Source organism: Harmonia axyridis, chromosome 3 (assembly GCF_914767665.1).
Source record: "Harmonia axyridis chromosome 3, icHarAxyr1.1, whole genome shotgun sequence".
NCBI lineage: Eukaryota > Metazoa > Arthropoda > Insecta > Coleoptera > Coccinellidae > Harmonia > Harmonia axyridis.
Genome location: NC_059503.1, coordinates 10622825 through 10640399, shown reverse-complemented (window position 1 = coordinate 10640399; position 17575 = coordinate 10622825). Strand labels below are relative to the sequence as shown.

Here is a 17575-nt window from a genome sequence, read left to right as displayed (position 1 = left end):
AATTCGCGAGTTTCTCCATAAAGTGAATCAACGTTTCATATTAACTCAAAATATATTGAAATAAATACTAAAATATATCAGAAATTCAGAAAGCAAACTTCAAGCGAGCCAAACGATGTAAAACAACCGATGACACTAGGAGAGCAAAAGTTGCCAAACCTTGGACTTCATCAGGTTGATACAGAAAATGATAAATATTCTGCTTATTATAAATTCGACAATTAGGAAAAATATCGGAATCCAAATATTCAAATTTGCATATTTAATCGGGAATCACTCAAATAAATATATTTCATTCAATATCATATACTTTCATGACGATATAGTTAAATTGTGGATTTGAAAATATATCACAACCGACAACGTAATCTAACCATGTTGGGGACATGTGAAAATTGCTTACTCTATCTAGGTTTATTACTCTATGAGCTGGCATAACTATTACGGTGAAAATATTGCAATGATTACTGATTTTTATGGCCGAAATTGAAAGATATTGATGTAAACGATGTTTTTTCAACAAGCACCAAACAATTGCAATTTTGCAAGAAGAGTTTTCTGGCCGTGATTTTTTTTTGAAGAGGTGATTACAATTGGTCATCGAAATTTGTGATTTCACACATATAGACCTTTTTACCGGGACCACCTGAAAGATAAAATCTATGCCAATACTTCACAATTGATTCAAGACCTCAAAGATGGAATTCGTGAAGTTATCAAGGACCTGCAGCCACAAATGTGAGAATTGGTAATGGAAGATTATATGTATATGAAAAAGATGTGGTGCTGCAACTGAAGCCGTGGGGGTCATTTGGCTGATATCATTTTCCATCGTTAATGGCATATCTTCCTTTTTATAATGAAATAAGCATTCATTGATTCCGCTTAAGATATACTCCTCCTTGTTTCTATAAAACTGAAACCTATTATTTAAAAACCCTTTATATTGGAGCATTTATTCGAAAAAATAATCAATCCTTCTTCTTTTTCAGGTGTAGCATCCTCTCAAACGCCCCATCACAGCAATGGACCAAAACTACACTCTACCAGAGGATTGCGACCTGCCGGTTATCCACAATTATACCAGCATATTCGGATCAATAGATGTTCCAGAATGGGAGGCCTACCTTACAATTGTCACTCTAACTCTAATAATATTTGTCACAATCGTAGGAAACATCCTAGTCATACTAAGTGTTTTCACCTACAAACCTTTAAGAATCGTTCAAAATTTCTTTATTGTCTCATTGGCTGTAGCAGATCTTACTGTAGCTATACTTGTTATGCCATTAAATGTTGTTTATACGATATTGGGAAGGTGGGTCTTCGGAATCCACATTTGCAAGATGTGGTTGACATCTGACGTTCTTTGCTGTACTGCATCGATTCTAAATTTGTGTGCTATTGCTTTAGATCGCTTTTGGGCCATAACTGACCCTATAAACTATGCTCAAAAGAGGACTGTGAAGAGGGTACTTAGTCAAATTGCTGGAGTGTGGATATTATCACTTATAATCAGCTCGCCACCTCTTGTTGGTTGGAATGATTGGCCCAGCGCTGAAGAGTTTCAGATCCAACAAACCTGTAAGCTAACTGAACGTAGAGGATACGTTGTTTACTCCTCTTCTGGATCGTTCTTCATTCCTCTGGTTATAATGTCGATAGTTTACTTAGAGATATTCATAGCTACTAGAAGAAGACTAAGGGAGAGAGCAAAGGCATCGAAACTCAACGCAGTGTCAAAGATGAAGAATCAAACTACAACAGCCATGGAAAGCAAAGAGCTGAATCCTGATAGGGAATCTGTTAGTAGCGAAACAAATCACAACGAACACTTTGACGGAGATGCAAGTATCAAAAGCCATCCCAAGAAAAGCAAGAAGAAGAAGAGAAATGAAAATTTCAAACCAACCAATGATGGCAGCTTGAAACCCATACTAATTCACGAGGATTCTCTCACAGATAATCCTGATTCTTCTTCTTCTCGTAAGAACTCTCACGTTTGCGATTTTGTGACGCCCAAAGAATCAACCCAGTTGACAGTCATTGAGTGTTCACAGGTCAGTACTTCAAAAAATTTCACGAAAAACACAGAACAAGAGGCAAAGAAACCGGGTGTTGTATATCAGTTCATTGAAGAGAAACAGAAAATTTCGCTTTCGAAGGAGAGAAGGGCTGCTAGAACCTTGGGAATCATCATGGGAGTTTTTGTCTTCTGTTGGTTGCCATTTTTTTTAATGTATGTTATTGTTCCTTTCTGTGATAGTTGTTGTCCGCCATCGAAAAAAGTGGTTAATTTTATTACATGGTTAGGTTATATAAATTCAGTTCTGAATCCGATTATTTATACAATTTTCAATTTAGAATATAGGAGAGCATTTAGGAAATTACTTGGTCTGAAGTCATAATATAGCTAGGGATTCTTGAAAAGCCATGAATATAGATCCTCTGTGGTCTAAAGAATATATTCCTGTGTCATGTGCAGTCCCGAATATAAATATTCGGAGAAAATCAAGGAGTTTTCAATAGTTGATTATTTTTAAAGAGACCTGATTGTTAGTAATAGCCATTTGACATCAACTATTGCATGACAAAAAATAATTTTTAAGATGATGAATCAATGAAAAACAAGTCGAATATTCATTTCACATTCAAAATAACAGAGAGACTAGGTAGATCCATCTATTATGCAGAGGAATTAAGAATATAGGAGTAATCAGATATTATTGAAGAAACTTCTCAATATAGATACAATCATTTAATTCTGTTGCATTGGATTCGTCTCTGAATATGCATTAAAGTGGAGGTACAAATTAATATGAGAGATCCCTTGGTTAATTTCAAGAAAAAAATTCCTCAAATGCATTGTTTTCAAGATACAGGGTGTTTCTTGTATGTCTTATGAATCATAGCTTCAGATCGCAAAAAGAAACACCAAAACTAAAATTAATTCACTCGCCACAGCTTGCTTAGTCGGTTTTTATGATTTGGATTTTAGAGCGTTTTCCGAAGAGTTGTTTGAAATGTTTTTCTCGACCAAAAACTTTAGTACTAGATGAAAGTTTTTTTATTTTTTCAACAGCCATTGATGCACTTAATCAAAGCCCTAATAATTTCAGTTGAATATCTTGTCAAGTGTAGATGCCATGCTAAAACTTGAAAAAAAAAAATTAAAGTTGTCGAAAAAAAAAACAATTGCAGATCCATGTTTATAGCAGTCGTTTTATTGAAATTGCCCAAAGAATGTCTCATTTCATTTTTACTCCAATTCAGGAACACCTTGTAAATTAATTCAAAATTGTTTTCTGAGGTACGTATGAGAAGCGTACAAAATTTTCTTGGGGATATACAGTTTCTTTTGAATATAGAAAAGTTTCAGAACATAATCGGCTTTTTTGTTGAAATCAATTCAAACAAATAAATGATGTTGCATGCATTCAGTCAGAGGTTCCATTCAAAGAGCTTATAAAAATCATTTCATTGAGAACTTTGAATGCCACTCTGAATGATGCCGAAAAAGAGATTTATTGTATGTTCATAACATTCAGAAAGATTCCAAATTCAATAATAGGCATTGTTACTCCGATTTTCTGCCCTGGTGTTTTTGTGGAAATTTATTCAATTCCGAAATGTAATTAATCAAGTTAAATTCTGAATTCATAACAAGGGCATTATCTGAAAATTCCTCAGGGCTATTTTGTTATTAATTCATTATACTGTTTAGAAAATATTAGTTGTACTCATCAATTATACCTGAATTGAAATTATGTACGAATGATACGAATCTGAAATCTACCTAGTTTTACATATTGAACATAACACAATTTCTTATTATTCATTTCCTCACCAAATGATTTTCATGACTTCGAATCGAATACCAAGTGGAGAAATCCATTGTTTCATATTTTTAATGTACAAAAGAATATTCCAACTTTTATCTGGAATATTGGGTGTACATAGCTCAAAAAATCCAGATGCATGTTGCATCGAATTATTTATGTGAGTATGTATTGTAAAATTGAAAAAAATCCGCTAGCAACTCATGTATGCCATTCCCGCTTAAAAGCAAGACTGATGGATGTTTGTCTGAACCTTGTAAATAGAAGTTTGTTGAAAACCTGTACCTTAAATTGATATCGAAAGATTTTCGAATTACTTGAGCCCCCTTGATTCGAAATTCTTTCGAAATTATTACGATTTGTATACAAATCCCTAGATGCTCTTCCTAAAGTGAAACTTACAATTTGTCATGGTTTTATTTCTTATTTTAAGCGAATTCCTGGTTTCCACTTCTTCGGACGTCATTTCGTATACCTATTGCATCATTCTTATCGGACGTATATTTAGGAGTATATCATGTATATTTGATTGAAATGTAAATTCCCTGACTTAATGTAACAGGCTTATATGTAATGTAGTTTCCAAGATGTCATATTGTGGTTTGACACTTAGAGAACTATTAGCAACTTACGTTTGATCAGTATGATGCATTGGTTCAGTTTGAACTTTAGCACCAGAAAGTTGTATTCTGTTTAATACTGAATTTATTCATTCGAGTATTGGATGAATTCGGAATTTGTTCGAGAAATCTAACCAAATATCAAAAGTTCATCCATCTCCATTCATGCGGAAGAATCAATCGAAATTCGAATACTATTTGCTCGAAACACTTCCTATACATATATTTTCTTGAAGGCATCTAGAATGATTCTACCGCAGAGATGCAGCAAATGAATTGGAATTTTGGCTAGACGAATACTCAAATATTCCTTTTCTCCTCGGAGAGAAAAGAAGAAGTGGAATCCACAGGAATTACAGTTTGACTGCCTTCTCCTTTCATGATGTACAAGATCTTGAAAGACAAGGAATTCAAAATGAGAAAATATCCCAGACCCTTCTCATTCTATTCTTGCGTTGATTCTATTCTTGCGTTGACAAAGAAAATCATATTTGTTATTCTGTTCGTGTTCTTCGTAACTTATCTAGTTGGGATATTTTAAGATTGTTACTCAGTTGCTCACATTGTTTCGAGTTGAAAAATCGATTCATTTTCTTGTTATCTTATTTTGTATTATGAGAGTATATCGATAATCTGTCATTGTAAATTGCTTCCTACGAATGTTCAAGTACATGCTTATTGTTGGTAGAATAAAAACTCAGACGTTAATTGATTAATGTAAATAATTCTAGAATAAGTAGAATAGCTTATTTTCTATAGCTTGATACAGTTATTTGTTCTTCAAATTATATCATTTCAGTCAAGGTTTCGAAAAAGTTCTTTAAAAATGTTGATTATTTTTCTAAGAATAAATTCATGTGATATGTGTTTCTGATGTAGAACTTTCCATTTATTAAAGCTATTGCGTATTCTATCTTTTTCAATCATTTTGTCCATATAGAGAGGGTTTATCTTACTGGCACTATTCAGCATACAATTTCATCTTCATCAGCCTATGCATTAATTAGTTCTTGCAGTGTTACTCATGATGTTAGCCACGATCTAAAAGTACTTTTTTACCATTTTCCAATTAAAAGGTAATTCACTCCGAGTTCACTTGTAGAAGCGAATCGTTTGCATAATTGATTATAGGTAAGTGTGTGCTTAATATTATTACTCTAATCTTGACCCGAAAAGAAGTTCAGGTAGAGAAGATAGAGTAAATGTCTTAATTAATAAATATTTACTTTCGCTTGCACATTTACATCCCATTAGGTTATTCATTGTAGGTGAAGCTATCGATCGAGAAAAAAAGAATATTGGTTTTCCCTATATGGTTGAGGAAAATTATCAGTATTCCACTCAATTCAACTAAAAATGATGATATCTGAATTTTTGAATACAACCTATACTAATAAAGTATTTTAGAATTAAAGGTTTCATTTTTTCGCTAGATTCTCTATGGTTGGCTGAGAAGATGCATCACGTTGACACAAACGATTAAATGCGTTGTTGAAGCTTGTATCATTTCATTTTCAGTAACTGTGTAGTTTCAATTCTCAAAAGTCAAAAGATGACATTTTCAAAATTGACAGCTGCCAAAATAGCAAGCTAATCAGAATGAAATGTAGAAAGGTTATCGAGGGTCAAATTACAAATCAAGAAAAAGAATATTGGACATACCCTCAGGAGAAGCGCTAGCTGTTATGGACTGCGTTTGTTTGTTGTTTTTCTTCAAATATTGCTCATCTAACATTTTTTTACCGTACTGATGAGGGCCGAAAGCCCGAAACACGTGTCTACAGTTAGCGGTTCTCCTGAGGGCATGTCAAATATTCTTTTTCCCTGCTTTAATCAGAATGAAATCTTATTGAAAAAACCCTATAGTGGAATAAAATTCCGAATGAAAAGAAGAATTATAAATAAATAATGTTTTATTAACAACATTCGGCACATAAGAGTATTCACAGTATTAGGTATGACACAAAGCAATGTTGAGATAAATCATCAATATCTATAACCATTCTGTTGTTTTTGGTAAATTCCTGTCAATTTTGGAGTCAAGTATTGACGGTTGATTTGGGCATTGTTGAATTGAGCACTGTTGATTCTTTCCGATGGGTCAGGTCTGTATTGACCATCATCAACAATTCCTCTAGCTTCATCAGCAGCGTTTTGTTCGAGGGATTTCCTGATCTCTTCAGGGATTTCTGGAGCAACTGGAAGATGAGCACCACTAGCTCTGAAACCTTGATCATCAGCTACGTAGTCGACGGTGTAGGTTTGACCATCCTGGCCAATATAAGAGTAGGATCCTTGAACAACGTTGCTTTCCTGGTCAGTTCCAGCATTCTTAAGTTGTCCTGATTCCTGCTGGGCTATTTTGTTTTCAGTCTCGTATCTGTGAAATTTCAATTATGATTCAACATTCTGAATGAACGGTTCATGAAATTTTTAATTCCTTCAAAAATGCAAGCTACAGTGTTCTCATAGGAATTTTTAATCTCATTGCACTCAACAAAGAAAAATAAATTAATCAAAATATATTTCTTACTCGAATCTGTAAGTTCCTTCACCATTATTGTCATTGTTGAATCTCAAGATAGCAATTTGTGGTTGAGCTGAAACTTTAGCGTAGTTGTTGAAAGAAGATTGTTGGTTAGCGTAAACATTGCCTTGTTGAGCTGTTTGGTAGGTTCCAGAGAAAATTTTACGTCCAGGTTGAATGAAAGTCTGAGTAAATGGCGTTCTCAGGATATTTCCATTTCCTCCTGCTGAAATTGAACTTGAGGGGGGAAGATAGACATTGTTGAGCTTATCTGCCACAACTACTGCAACGCAGCAAAGAGCTGAAATAAACTGAAAGAAAAATTGATCAGGTCATATGAGATTCTTAGGAGTTCTTTATTATGAAATTCTACATTTTTTCATCAATATTTCAAACTGGAATCGCATAAAACTAAAACCCGAGAATATTGAAAATAATTTAATAACTCCGGATGAGAAGCCAAATATGAATTATATTCCAAAGAGTATACTCTGAAATAAACTAAAATTATTGAAGGTTCTAGTTATGTTATGCGTGGATGCCAAGTTTCAAATTAAAATGAAAATTAAAAACTTTTCATTTGATCAATTTCCAGAATACTATGAAAATTTAAATAGTAAAAACAAGAAGTATTCCACAATAGTTTTCTACTAGACCTTTCAAAATTCAATGCAAAGTGTACTTAATTAGTCGAAAATTATTTTTAATTTTTCGATTCCATTCAAGAAAATTGTGAATAATGGAAATTTGAGTAGATACATTCCTACAAACAAGCTTCATTCCAATATCTACCCGAAGACAAATTCAATTTTACTGGAGTTGAGTTAGTGTAACGTTGAAGTGAATTTCCCAACTTGCCAAGCCCAAACGTAGATTCCTGTGATAAATATAATCACTTAGCGTGAACATAGAAAATTATTCAAATTCGCACCCCGTATGGTATTCAAATGACAGTTCCAGGAAATGTCGAACAAATTCCATCAAATTCGAGCCGACTCGAGAATAAAAAATGTAGAAGAATTTTTCCTTCCTCGCGTTGCCAAAAATTTATACTCACGTATTTCATCGTGGAGTAGGATGAGTTCGTCGAATTGAATTGGACTGAATGATGAAGAAGCAAATGATTCTTTCGCTTTTATACCTGTTAAATACGGATGAGAATTCAAGAGATGATCCATTTAAAATTTCGAGCGCGATCCTCAAGACATTGTTCAAGGTTGTCAAGGTGGATCGCAGAATAAGTGAAACAGTTAATGGTATTAATTACTCTTGGTATCTTCACACCAGCTATTCGCCTAAAGGGCGAATTCACGTGGTGCTGTCATTGAATTGATTATTCAGGAAAAAAACTTTTAGACTACGACGTTCCTCAAAAATTATGAGTCTGCAGTGAAAACATATCAAGTTATACACTACGGTTCATTATTTTTCATTTCAACACAAAATAAACTCGAAAAGTTAAGAAAAAATATCAATGACAACAATTTTGTGAATATCTAACGAAAGTCTATTCGTCCCGAAATTTGAATGAAAATTAAAAACTCAAGGCTCTACCCAAGGATCATTTAAAATGGATCAAGCTGAATTTCAACTAGGTCGGATATGTTTTGTCATTGAAATTCATATTAGATTTTGGTTTTTAAACATTCTTTTCGAATTTCCTATGACGATGATTAAGCAATCAGCATGAAATTCGGCTCGAAATTGTCATTCTACATCCGAAAGCAATTTTTCATCTCGATTATTTAATGAAGATGAAGGATTCAATCGAGATGAAAGACGAGATCAAAGGACAAACCCGTCTAAGTGTCCTTATTGATTTCAAAATTGAATAAATATCTAATTTTGAATCAATTTTGAAACGGATTTCGTCCATTGAAGAACTTAATCGCAGAATTTCAAGTTTCTAGATTCTTCCGTTCGAAGGTTACAGTCGAACCTTTATGGTTTGAAACCATTCCTGGCCCAAAATTCTATTATTTCAGACATTGTGTCAGAATGATAAAGTGATCTGTTCGGGGAATGATATCTAACTCAAAAACTCATGTTGATCTGAAAAAATGTCAACTGAGCACTCAAGTTGGAATGTTGAACTGAGTTCACAAAGGAACCAATTATATTTAATTGGTTACAATCAATGCGAATTGTACAATCAGTGACTTATCATTTTCGATAAAAGCAAAATAATGGAATACTTTTGAATTCACCATATACCTATACAATGTTTTCAAGTTCATTCATAAAAGCTAGGACAAAACTTATGAATAACCTATTTCCTTCAATGAAATATTTGATAATAATAGCCAAGATTGGGTTTTGTGAAATATTATGAATTTTTTGTATGGTTCGAAGTAGGGAATCCAATCCCTATGGAATTCTGTGGGATCAAAATTGCGGGATTTTCCATGCGAGATCTGCCGGATTCAATATTAGAATTGCATATTAGACAACAAAAGCTCAAACGTCATTTGAAACGTCCCAGAAAGCAATAAACCAATCATCAGTTACGGACGAAGATGCAACACTAATTACTGTTGAAACTACACTACTTCATGATCAGCATTTTGAAAAGTAACTCGACTTGAGTAAAGAAATGGTTAAAGCTTTATTTTCTAGAATAAAAGTGCGCCGTTCATAAATGGCAAGTATGGTACCGCATTTGAAAACCGAGACAAATATCTGGAATTTCTGGGAAACAGTCAATGTCTACAAATGGCCAAGAAGATACATTTGTACTTATTAGCAAATCAACATTAAGAACTGAAATTAAGAGTTCGACTAACAGAATGCAAAAAAGACAAAACAGAATCCCAAGCGAAGACCATTTTACTTATGCTGATGAAGATAAGGTACATACATTATTTCAAAAATTATAAGTAAAAATCTGAAATTTTCAAAAAAAAATACATGAAATTCCCTGGACGTAAGCTATGCCCTTGAAACCTCACTATGCTATAGATCAGACCTCGATGTTCAAAAAAATTTTCATTTGAGTGGTCTGTGACGAATAATTCAGGAGATATAACGATTTTTGGATGGAAATTCAATTTTTTCCCAAATTTCGAGTTCAAATTTCCTCAAAACTGTGAGTTCTACGCAAAATTTGGAAACGGCGCCAGAATTGACGATCTCTGATTAGCCGAATTTCGATCTCACCTGAGAAATTTTTTGTCCAAAAATTTTCGTGAAATTTTCCATACCTAACCCTTAGAAAATTGTAAAAAATTTAAAGTTCCTTCATGGGACTATTGTACCATTTTATTGATTGATTCGACTATGTAGATGACGAAAATGCTTGAAGTTTGGCGATTAGTACATTATTTCAGAAATTATAGGCAAAAATCTGAAATTTTCAAAAAAATAATGGATGAAATCCCCGAGGATGCAACTTCTCCTGGACGTAAGCTACGCCCTTGAAACCTCTCTATGTTTCAGATCAGAACCTGATGTTCCAAAAACGTTATGTTTGGGGGGTCTGTGCCGAATAATTTAGGAGATATAACGATTTTTGGATAGAAATAAAATTTTTTCCAAAATTTCGAGTTCGAATATCCTCAAAACTGTGAAGTCTACGCAAAATCGATGAGCGGTGCAAGAATTGACGATCCCTGACTAACCGAATTTCGATCTCACCTGAAAAATTTTTTGTCGAAAAATTTCCGTAAAATTTTCCATACCTCAATCATTTAATACCTTATCTATTCTATATCTATTTCAGATATTCCTCGAACAACCAAGTGTTACACTTTCCCGATATGTTTTCGTGTCATTTTAATAAAGTATAATTTTCAGCTCATTAAATACCTTTTTTGCTTATAAGAGGTATATAAATAGGTAGCTACCTGCTACCTAATTTGGTCACAAAGTAAACTGTTGATCATAATAATTCAGGACTTGTTTTTTATCACGTAAATAAAAAATATTCTAGAATAAATTACTTTTTATTAACAACATTTGACAAACATGTGTATTCAAAGGAGCAAATGCAACAAAACCACTCATAAAATGAATCAGTATCTATATCCACCCTGATGTTGTTGGTAGCTTCCTTGTACTTTGGGAGCCAAGTATTGACGATTGATTTGAGCATTGTTGAATTGAGCATTATAAATTCTTTCAGATGGGTTGGGTCTGTATTGTCCATTATTGACGATTCCTCTAGCCTCCTCAGCAGCATTTAGTACAAGGGATTTCTTGATCTCTTCAGGGATTTCTGGAGCAACAGGAAGATGAGCACCAGTAGCTCTGAAACCAAGTTCATCAGCTATGTAGTTGATGGTGTAAGTTTGACCATCTTGACCAACATAGGAGTAGGATCCTTGAACCACACTGCTTTCCTGGTCAGTTCCAGCGTTTTTAAGTTGTCCTGATTCCTGCTGAGCTATTTTGTTTTCGGTCTCGTATCTGTGAAATTATGAAATATTAGAACATATTCTTCATGCCCAAGATAGGGAGTCCTGGAGGCAGCTCGTTCAAAGAGTCGCGACATGATGTCACTACACCCTTACGAGGGTTAGATTAAGAGAGAGAGAGAACATATTCTTAATTATAAATTGAAATTGTAGCTAGTTTACCACTATACTATTGTTGAAAACGAAATCTCATTATATTCAAATTTATTCTTATCTGATGAATAGATGTTTCTTACTCGAATCTATAAGTTCCATCACCATTGTTTTCGTTGTTGAATCTCAAGATAGCGATTTGTGGTTGACCAGAAGCTCTAGCGTAGTTGTTGAAAGAAGATTGCTGTTGGTTAGTGTAAACATTGGCTTGTTGAGCGGTTTGGTAGGTTCCAGAGAAAATTTTACGTCCTGGTTGAATGAAAGTCTGGGTAAATGGAGTCCTCAGGATATTTCCATTTCCTCCTGCAGAAATGGAACTTGAGGGGGGAAGATAGACATTGTTGAGCTTATCTGCCACAACTACTGCAACGCAGCAAAGAGCTGAGATTATCTGCAAGAAAAAATAGTTTCACCTCTGGATTATTCAAACACGATATTTTAGATTAATGACAATAGTTGAAATAAAAAGCCAAAAATTAACTCTTTCCTTGGTATCAGAGAAATATATACCTATCAAACATATTTTACAGATCATTAGATATCAATTACCCAAGTATATTTAACTGTTGAATTTGGGATGTGAATTCCATAACATATCTCAAACTATCTGAAAAATTATAAATGATCCAGAAAGTGCATTCCTCAGTATACTTATTCCAAAGGTTCATTACTTATCTCAATTCGTAAATCAGAATGAGAAAAAGTGATCTAATTATGGAATAAACCTAGGATCGAATCCAATTTTCTGATAATTCAGTAAGAGGAAAGTTTTTTCAATGAATTCACTTTTCCGAATGAAAAAGACCCAAATTAAATTTACACGAAAACTTGAACAATGCCAAGAATCGGTACTCACATATTTCATAGTTGAGTGAGATGAGATCTTCAAATTGAATCGAACTGAATGATGAAGAAGCATATGGTTCTTTCGCTTTTATACCTTTCAAATAAGGATGAGAATTTGAAAGATGATCCATTTAAATTTTCGAACGCCATCCTCAAGACATTGTTCAAGGTTATCAAGGTGAATCGCAGTGTAAGTGATCAGATAATGGTACTAATTGCTAAAGGTTATCTTCACTTCATATAAACTATTCACCCAAAGGGTGATTGCTGCTACTGCTGTCATTGAATTAATCATTCCGTAAAAAAGCGTTCAATAAAATGTAGATACCCTCGAGCTTGGAGCGCGCTTTGATCAACATCAAACTATCTGGAATGCAGATTAAATTGGCACTTAAATGTATTTATTGTTAAACTAGGAACAAAATTGCGTTGATGGAGTATGACTTTTTTTAGTTGCACTCCATAGTTGAAAAATATAATATTATTATTCTTCTGATTCGTTATTTATAAAATAAACGTGCTCATGTGAAGATCTTTTATGTGGAAAACATAAGTTTCAACTTTGGTAAGGTTTTACGAGTTAATTGGTAGTGTTTTAGTCAATTCCATAATAAGATAAATAAAAAAAAAATCGAATCTATGAATTTTAATATGTATTTAGATCAATATATTTTTATCATCTTTAATTGTATATGTGTGTTTAGAATTTGTTTCGAAGCAGTTTAAGAAATTGATAATTTAATGTTAACTGAAGAAATGATTGTACATTATTTAATCTCCGTAAATTTCTCTCTTGTAGCCCTGAAGAAGTGGAAATATATCCGCGAAACGTTGGCATTAGTTGTTATAAGCTTTGTATAACCCACTTTCCTAAAATCCTGTGAAAATCAAGTACAATATGACCTCACAAGGAAATGAATCTTCAGACCATTTATATTTCATGTGAAAAAATCTAAATTTATGAAATATTGAATAAAGAAGCATTTTATATTCTTCAATATAGTTTATAACTTTTTTTTCGATGACAGAATATTTCAACCTGTCTTGGGAAAAATAATTAAATGAATATCACGCTATGCCTTCAAACCTGAGGTAAATATTTTTAAATTCGACAACAAATCACAAAAAAATCTTGGCTCAGAAGCTGGTGCAGGTTAATTTTATATTGATTCTTCGACCTCAAAAACTAGATTCATGAATTTGAAGTCCTCGAAATTATTACATCTGATTTAACAACTCAATTCCTTGAGTTATTCATGATTTGACATCGTTCTCTAAAATTGACAGCTTTGTTTCTAATATATTCCCGGCTTAGAAATGCTGATGCTGAAATTTCGAAGTATGTATGTATATCCACCACTAAAAAGTATTAGTATTGGGTGTCCCAAATTCGTTGCGTAGTGAGATGAACTCAAAATCCCTTTGAGCTAAAAAGAATAATGGCTTAATTTTGGGCTCTTCATTACAAAAACATTCTAGAAGACATTTCTAGAGAATTCATTGGTGTAATCATTTGTTTTTTATTGCCATTAGTTTTGAAGTATAATAATTGTATTTTTAAATGTTAACCATAAAAATTTCTATGAAATATGCTTTTTTTATTACCTTTCAAAAATATATAACGTGATATATAAATTTCTCATCAATCTATAAAAATTTTCGAAAGTTTCAGTTTCACACGGCAAATCAACCCGGTATCTAAGTATCTATCTATGATAATGTGTGAACAGATAATTAAAATATTCTATGGCTACCAAGGTTCCCGGATCTAACACCGTTAGGTTTTTTGCTGTGGTCACATTTAAAGAGCAATATTTATCAATTTGAAAACGAATTCGAGACTCCTGATACATAGTATTTATTTGTAGATCCTTCATAGTGAATCCTGAAAAGAGTAATCAGAACTATATCCCAGTGATGGACTCGGGGTGTTTCTAAGGAACTCAGTTTCGTTATGAAATAAATCGAAAGGCCAACCGCGAAAATTTAATCACTTATTAAAAACAATAGTATGGAGAATTATCGTGTTCACGGACGGACAGGCAGAATTGAATTTGAGGAAGGATTTGAAATCAGTGTGTCAGGCCATATCGTTTGAGACCATTTATTGATCAAAATTTTAAAAAATTATACAGACATTGTGAGTTGTGACGAAACGAAAGAACGAATTCTTCAATAAGAACTCAAAAAGACAATAAGTAATTTTTTAGTTGAATTTTTTTTCCAAAAATAATAGAATCATTTGAAAAATTCTAAAAAATATTTTCTGTTCTTGAAGTGTATCTTCATTTGATAGTGAAATGAACCGAAAGGATTTGTAAATTGATTTGAAATATATTGATATACCCAATTAAAAGGATGCTCCAACATACCACAGCGATTGAATAAACCAATTTTTGAAAAGAGGATTTTTTGGTGTGATTTGCGAATCTCGTCCATAAATATAAATTTTTTGTAGTAGAAGAAATAGTTTGTACTAGCCTCATTTCTCATAAGAATAAATTCTTTGAATCACCAAAATGCAGTTCATTTACTTAGGTTGTTCAAACAGTTAAACATAAATTATAAATAAATAACTATTTATTTACAACAATCGACATACAATATTCACAATGAAACGAATTCACTTATAAGAAGAATCAATATCTATATCCTCCCTGTTGCTGTTGTTTTTGGTAACTTCCTTGTACATTTGAAGCCAAGAATTGATTGTTAACTTGAGCACCGTTGATTCTTTCAGATACGTCTGGTCTGTATTGGCCATCATCAACAATACCTCTAGCTTCATCAGCAGCGTTCTGTTCAAGGGATTTCCTGATCTCTTCTGGGATTTCTGGAGCAACAGGAAGATGAGCACCACTAGCTCTGAAACCTTGATCATCAGCTACGTATTCGACGGTGTAGGTTTGACCATCCTGACCAACATAGGAGTAGGATCCTTGAACAACGTTGCTTTCCTGGTCAGTTCCGGCGTTCTTAAGTTGTCCTGATTCCTGCTGGGAAATTCTGTTTTCTGTCTCGTATCTGAGGAATTTAAAAATATTAGGCGTAATCAATATTGAAATAGTATGCAAAGTATAGAATAGCATTAATATCGGGAACGAAATGGATATTTTGAATTTATTGAAAAATGCCAATTGTGAAAAGAATCCATTTTTGTAGCACCCACCAAATAATTAGAACTCAAAAAAATACTTCTTTCTTACTCGAATCTGTAAGTTCCATCGCCATTGTTCTCGTTGTTGAATTTCAAGATAGCGATTTGTGGTTGAGCAGAAGCAGAAGCGTAGTTGTTGAAAGAAGATTGCTGTTGGTTAGCGTAAACATTTCCTTGTTGGGCTGTTTGGTAGGTTCCAGAGAAAACCTTACGTCCAGGTTGAACAAAGGTCTGGGTGAAGGGAGTCTTCAAGATATTTCCATTTCCTCCTGCAGAAATGGAACTTGAGGGGGGAAGATAGATATTGTTGAGCTTATCTGCCACAACTACTGCAACGCAGCAAAGAGCTGAAATGATCTGAAACAAAAAAAAGGGTTATATTTCTAGTGTGAATAGGCAATTTACATAACAGTTTCCATAACATTTAAGGTAGCCTACTCAAATTAAAATAGATTATACAATAAAAATATTACATGTTATATCAGAGACTCATTTTGCAGACTCACAAGATATGAATCAGATAATTACCAAAAATGCATTATAGAATTTAGATCCCAATCAAATTTGAGTATGTGATTCCCTGGAGTTAAAACTTCTTTTACCTATTCGATAATCATATTTTACTAAACTGAATAAAGGGAATGATACAAATTGCAGCGAATAGAGTGAAAAATATGAGTGTCTAGTGATTCCAAAAGTTAATTTTCTCAAGTCATAAATCAAAACAAGATTAGTCAGTTTATTATTTTGAAACCTGAAACAAATCTAATTTTGTACCAATTCTGTAATAGAAGAAGTTCCCACAACTTATCCTAATGTAATGACTACTGCTAAATGTAATCGCTCATTATGAATTATTGGATACCACACTTTTTTTTTATTCACATAAATCTTGGTACTCACGTATTTCATAGTTGAGCAAGATGAGATCTTCAAATTGAATTGAACTGAATGATGAAGAAGCATATGATTCTTTCGCTTTTATACTTCTTAAATAGAGATGAGAATTTGAGAGATGATCTATTTAAATTTTCGAACGCCATCCTCAAGATATTGTTCAAGGTTGTCAAGGTGAATCGCAGTGTAAGTGATCAGATAATGGTATTAATTGCTAGAGGTTATCTTCACTTTATGTAAGCTATTCACCCTAAGGGTGATTTCTGCTGCTACTGTCATTGAATTAATAATTCCATAAAAAGCGATCATTAAAATTTATGTACCCTCGAGCTGAAATGGACGCACTTTGATCAACTTCCAACTATGAGGAATGCAGACTATATTGGCACTGAAGAGTAATTAGATATTGATGAACTAGATACCAAATTCCAATCATTGAAAATTACTTATTTGAGTTAATCCATAATTGTTGAAAAATTTAACGTTATTCTGATTCATAATTTACAATGATGAATCTTTGTAGATAAAAAAATAATCTTTCCTCTTAAAGTATTTAGAGTTTATGCGAAAAGAATTTAAATATAATATCAAACAAAAACACTGAATTCATACTATAATTTAGTATTCCTTTTTCCAAAATAAAAAAAATTTAATCCTTTTAAAGAAAAATAACTTGATTGAACCCGTTTTCTGATACGAAAACAAATGTCAAGAATTCCTAACTCAAAAACTATGCTTTTTAAGGCTGTACAGTGGCAAATATTGCATTCAATATCATCGCAATTTACTGTGTTTCAAATTTGATCATAGATCGTCAATTTGGAATTGATTTTCCAAATTCTGTACAGAAATTGGTTCTACCGGCGGCGGCGTTAGGGGCGAAACAGTGACCGTTATAGACGCCTCTATTTGAGGGCTGGTAATTCGGCCAAACTGGCTGGCCGCCTTGAATCTTAAAAACAACATGAAGTTGTTCTGCTCTACTGCATTTGTCAACATTCCATGCAAAAAAATTTCCAATCCACCTTCACTAATAATAAGTCGCCTGTATAATAAATAACACATGACAACCCAACCAGTATAAATGGAATTCCCTATTACCCTCATTGAAAGAGGGATAAAAT

General features: G+C 33.2%; 4 protein-coding genes across 8 annotated transcripts in view; 1 reads left to right on the top strand and 3 right to left on the bottom strand.

The window, feature by feature from the left end:
• The window catches only part of LOC123676812 (probable G-protein coupled receptor No18), a 174346-nt gene extending 171571 nt beyond the window's left edge, over nt 1–2775 (top strand). For all 5 annotated transcript variants that reach the window (XM_045613042.1, XM_045613039.1, XM_045613038.1 and 2 more), the window contains one exon: nt 993–2775. In XM_045613042.1, coding sequence (XP_045468998.1) covers nt 1026–2408 — 1383 coding nt within the window. In that variant the 5' untranslated portion in view covers nt 993–1025 and the 3' untranslated portion in view covers nt 2409–2775. The remainder of the gene's footprint in view (nt 1–992) is intronic.
• Nucleotides 2776–6354: 3579 nt separating this feature from the next.
• Nucleotides 6355–8137, bottom strand: LOC123676811 (endocuticle structural glycoprotein SgAbd-2-like). Its single transcript, XM_045613036.1, has 3 exons — nt 8044–8137; nt 6993–7297; nt 6355–6839 (listed from the first exon to the last, which is right to left on the bottom strand). The coding sequence occupies exons 1-3, from the start codon at nt 8050–8052 to the stop codon at nt 6446–6448; spliced, it is 708 nt and encodes a 235-aa protein (XP_045468992.1). The 5' UTR covers nt 8053–8137; the 3' UTR covers nt 6355–6445.
• Nucleotides 8138–10911: 2774 nt separating this feature from the next.
• On the bottom strand, nt 10912–12477 carry LOC123676809 (endocuticle structural glycoprotein SgAbd-2-like). Its single transcript, XM_045613035.1, has 3 exons — nt 12408–12477; nt 11635–11942; nt 10912–11390 (listed from the first exon to the last, which is right to left on the bottom strand). Exons 1-3 carry the CDS (start codon nt 12468–12470, stop codon nt 10997–10999), a joined length of 765 nt encoding a protein of 254 aa, XP_045468991.1. The 5' UTR covers nt 12471–12477; the 3' UTR covers nt 10912–10996.
• Nucleotides 12478–15021: 2544 nt separating this feature from the next.
• On the bottom strand, nt 15022–16595 carry LOC123676808 (endocuticle structural glycoprotein SgAbd-2-like). Its single transcript, XM_045613034.1, has 3 exons — nt 16458–16595; nt 15604–15911; nt 15022–15421 (listed from the first exon to the last, which is right to left on the bottom strand). The coding sequence occupies exons 1-3, from the start codon at nt 16518–16520 to the stop codon at nt 15037–15039; spliced, it is 756 nt and encodes a 251-aa protein (XP_045468990.1). The 5' UTR covers nt 16521–16595; the 3' UTR covers nt 15022–15036.
• Between the last annotated feature and the right edge of the window lie 980 nt (nt 16596–17575).

Bases quoted from the DNA above. Each gene is read 5' to 3' on its own strand.
- LOC123676811 (XM_045613036.1), bottom strand. The intron at 6,840-6,992 runs GTAAGAAATATA...GAAATTTCACAG, and splicing joins GAAGGAACTTACAGATTCGA to ATACGAGACTGAAAACAAAA.
- LOC123676809 (XM_045613035.1), bottom strand. From the start codon at position 12,470: ATGCTTCTTCATCATTCAGTTCGATTCAATTTGAAGATCTCATCTCAC. The intron at 11,943-12,407 runs GTGAGTACCGAT...TTTTTCTTGCAG, and splicing joins CTCACTCAACTATGAAATAT to ATAATCTCAGCTCTTTGCTG. The intron at 11,391-11,634 runs GTAAGAAACATC...ATAATTTCACAG, and splicing joins GATGGAACTTATAGATTCGA to ATACGAGACCGAAAACAAAA.
- LOC123676808 (XM_045613034.1), bottom strand. From the start codon at position 16,520: ATGCTTCTTCATCATTCAGTTCAATTCAATTTGAAGATCTCATCTTGC. The intron at 15,912-16,457 runs GTGAGTACCAAG...TTTTTGTTTCAG, and splicing joins CTTGCTCAACTATGAAATAC to ATCATTTCAGCTCTTTGCTG. The intron at 15,422-15,603 runs GTAAGAAAGAAG...TAAATTCCTCAG, and splicing joins GATGGAACTTACAGATTCGA to ATACGAGACAGAAAACAGAA.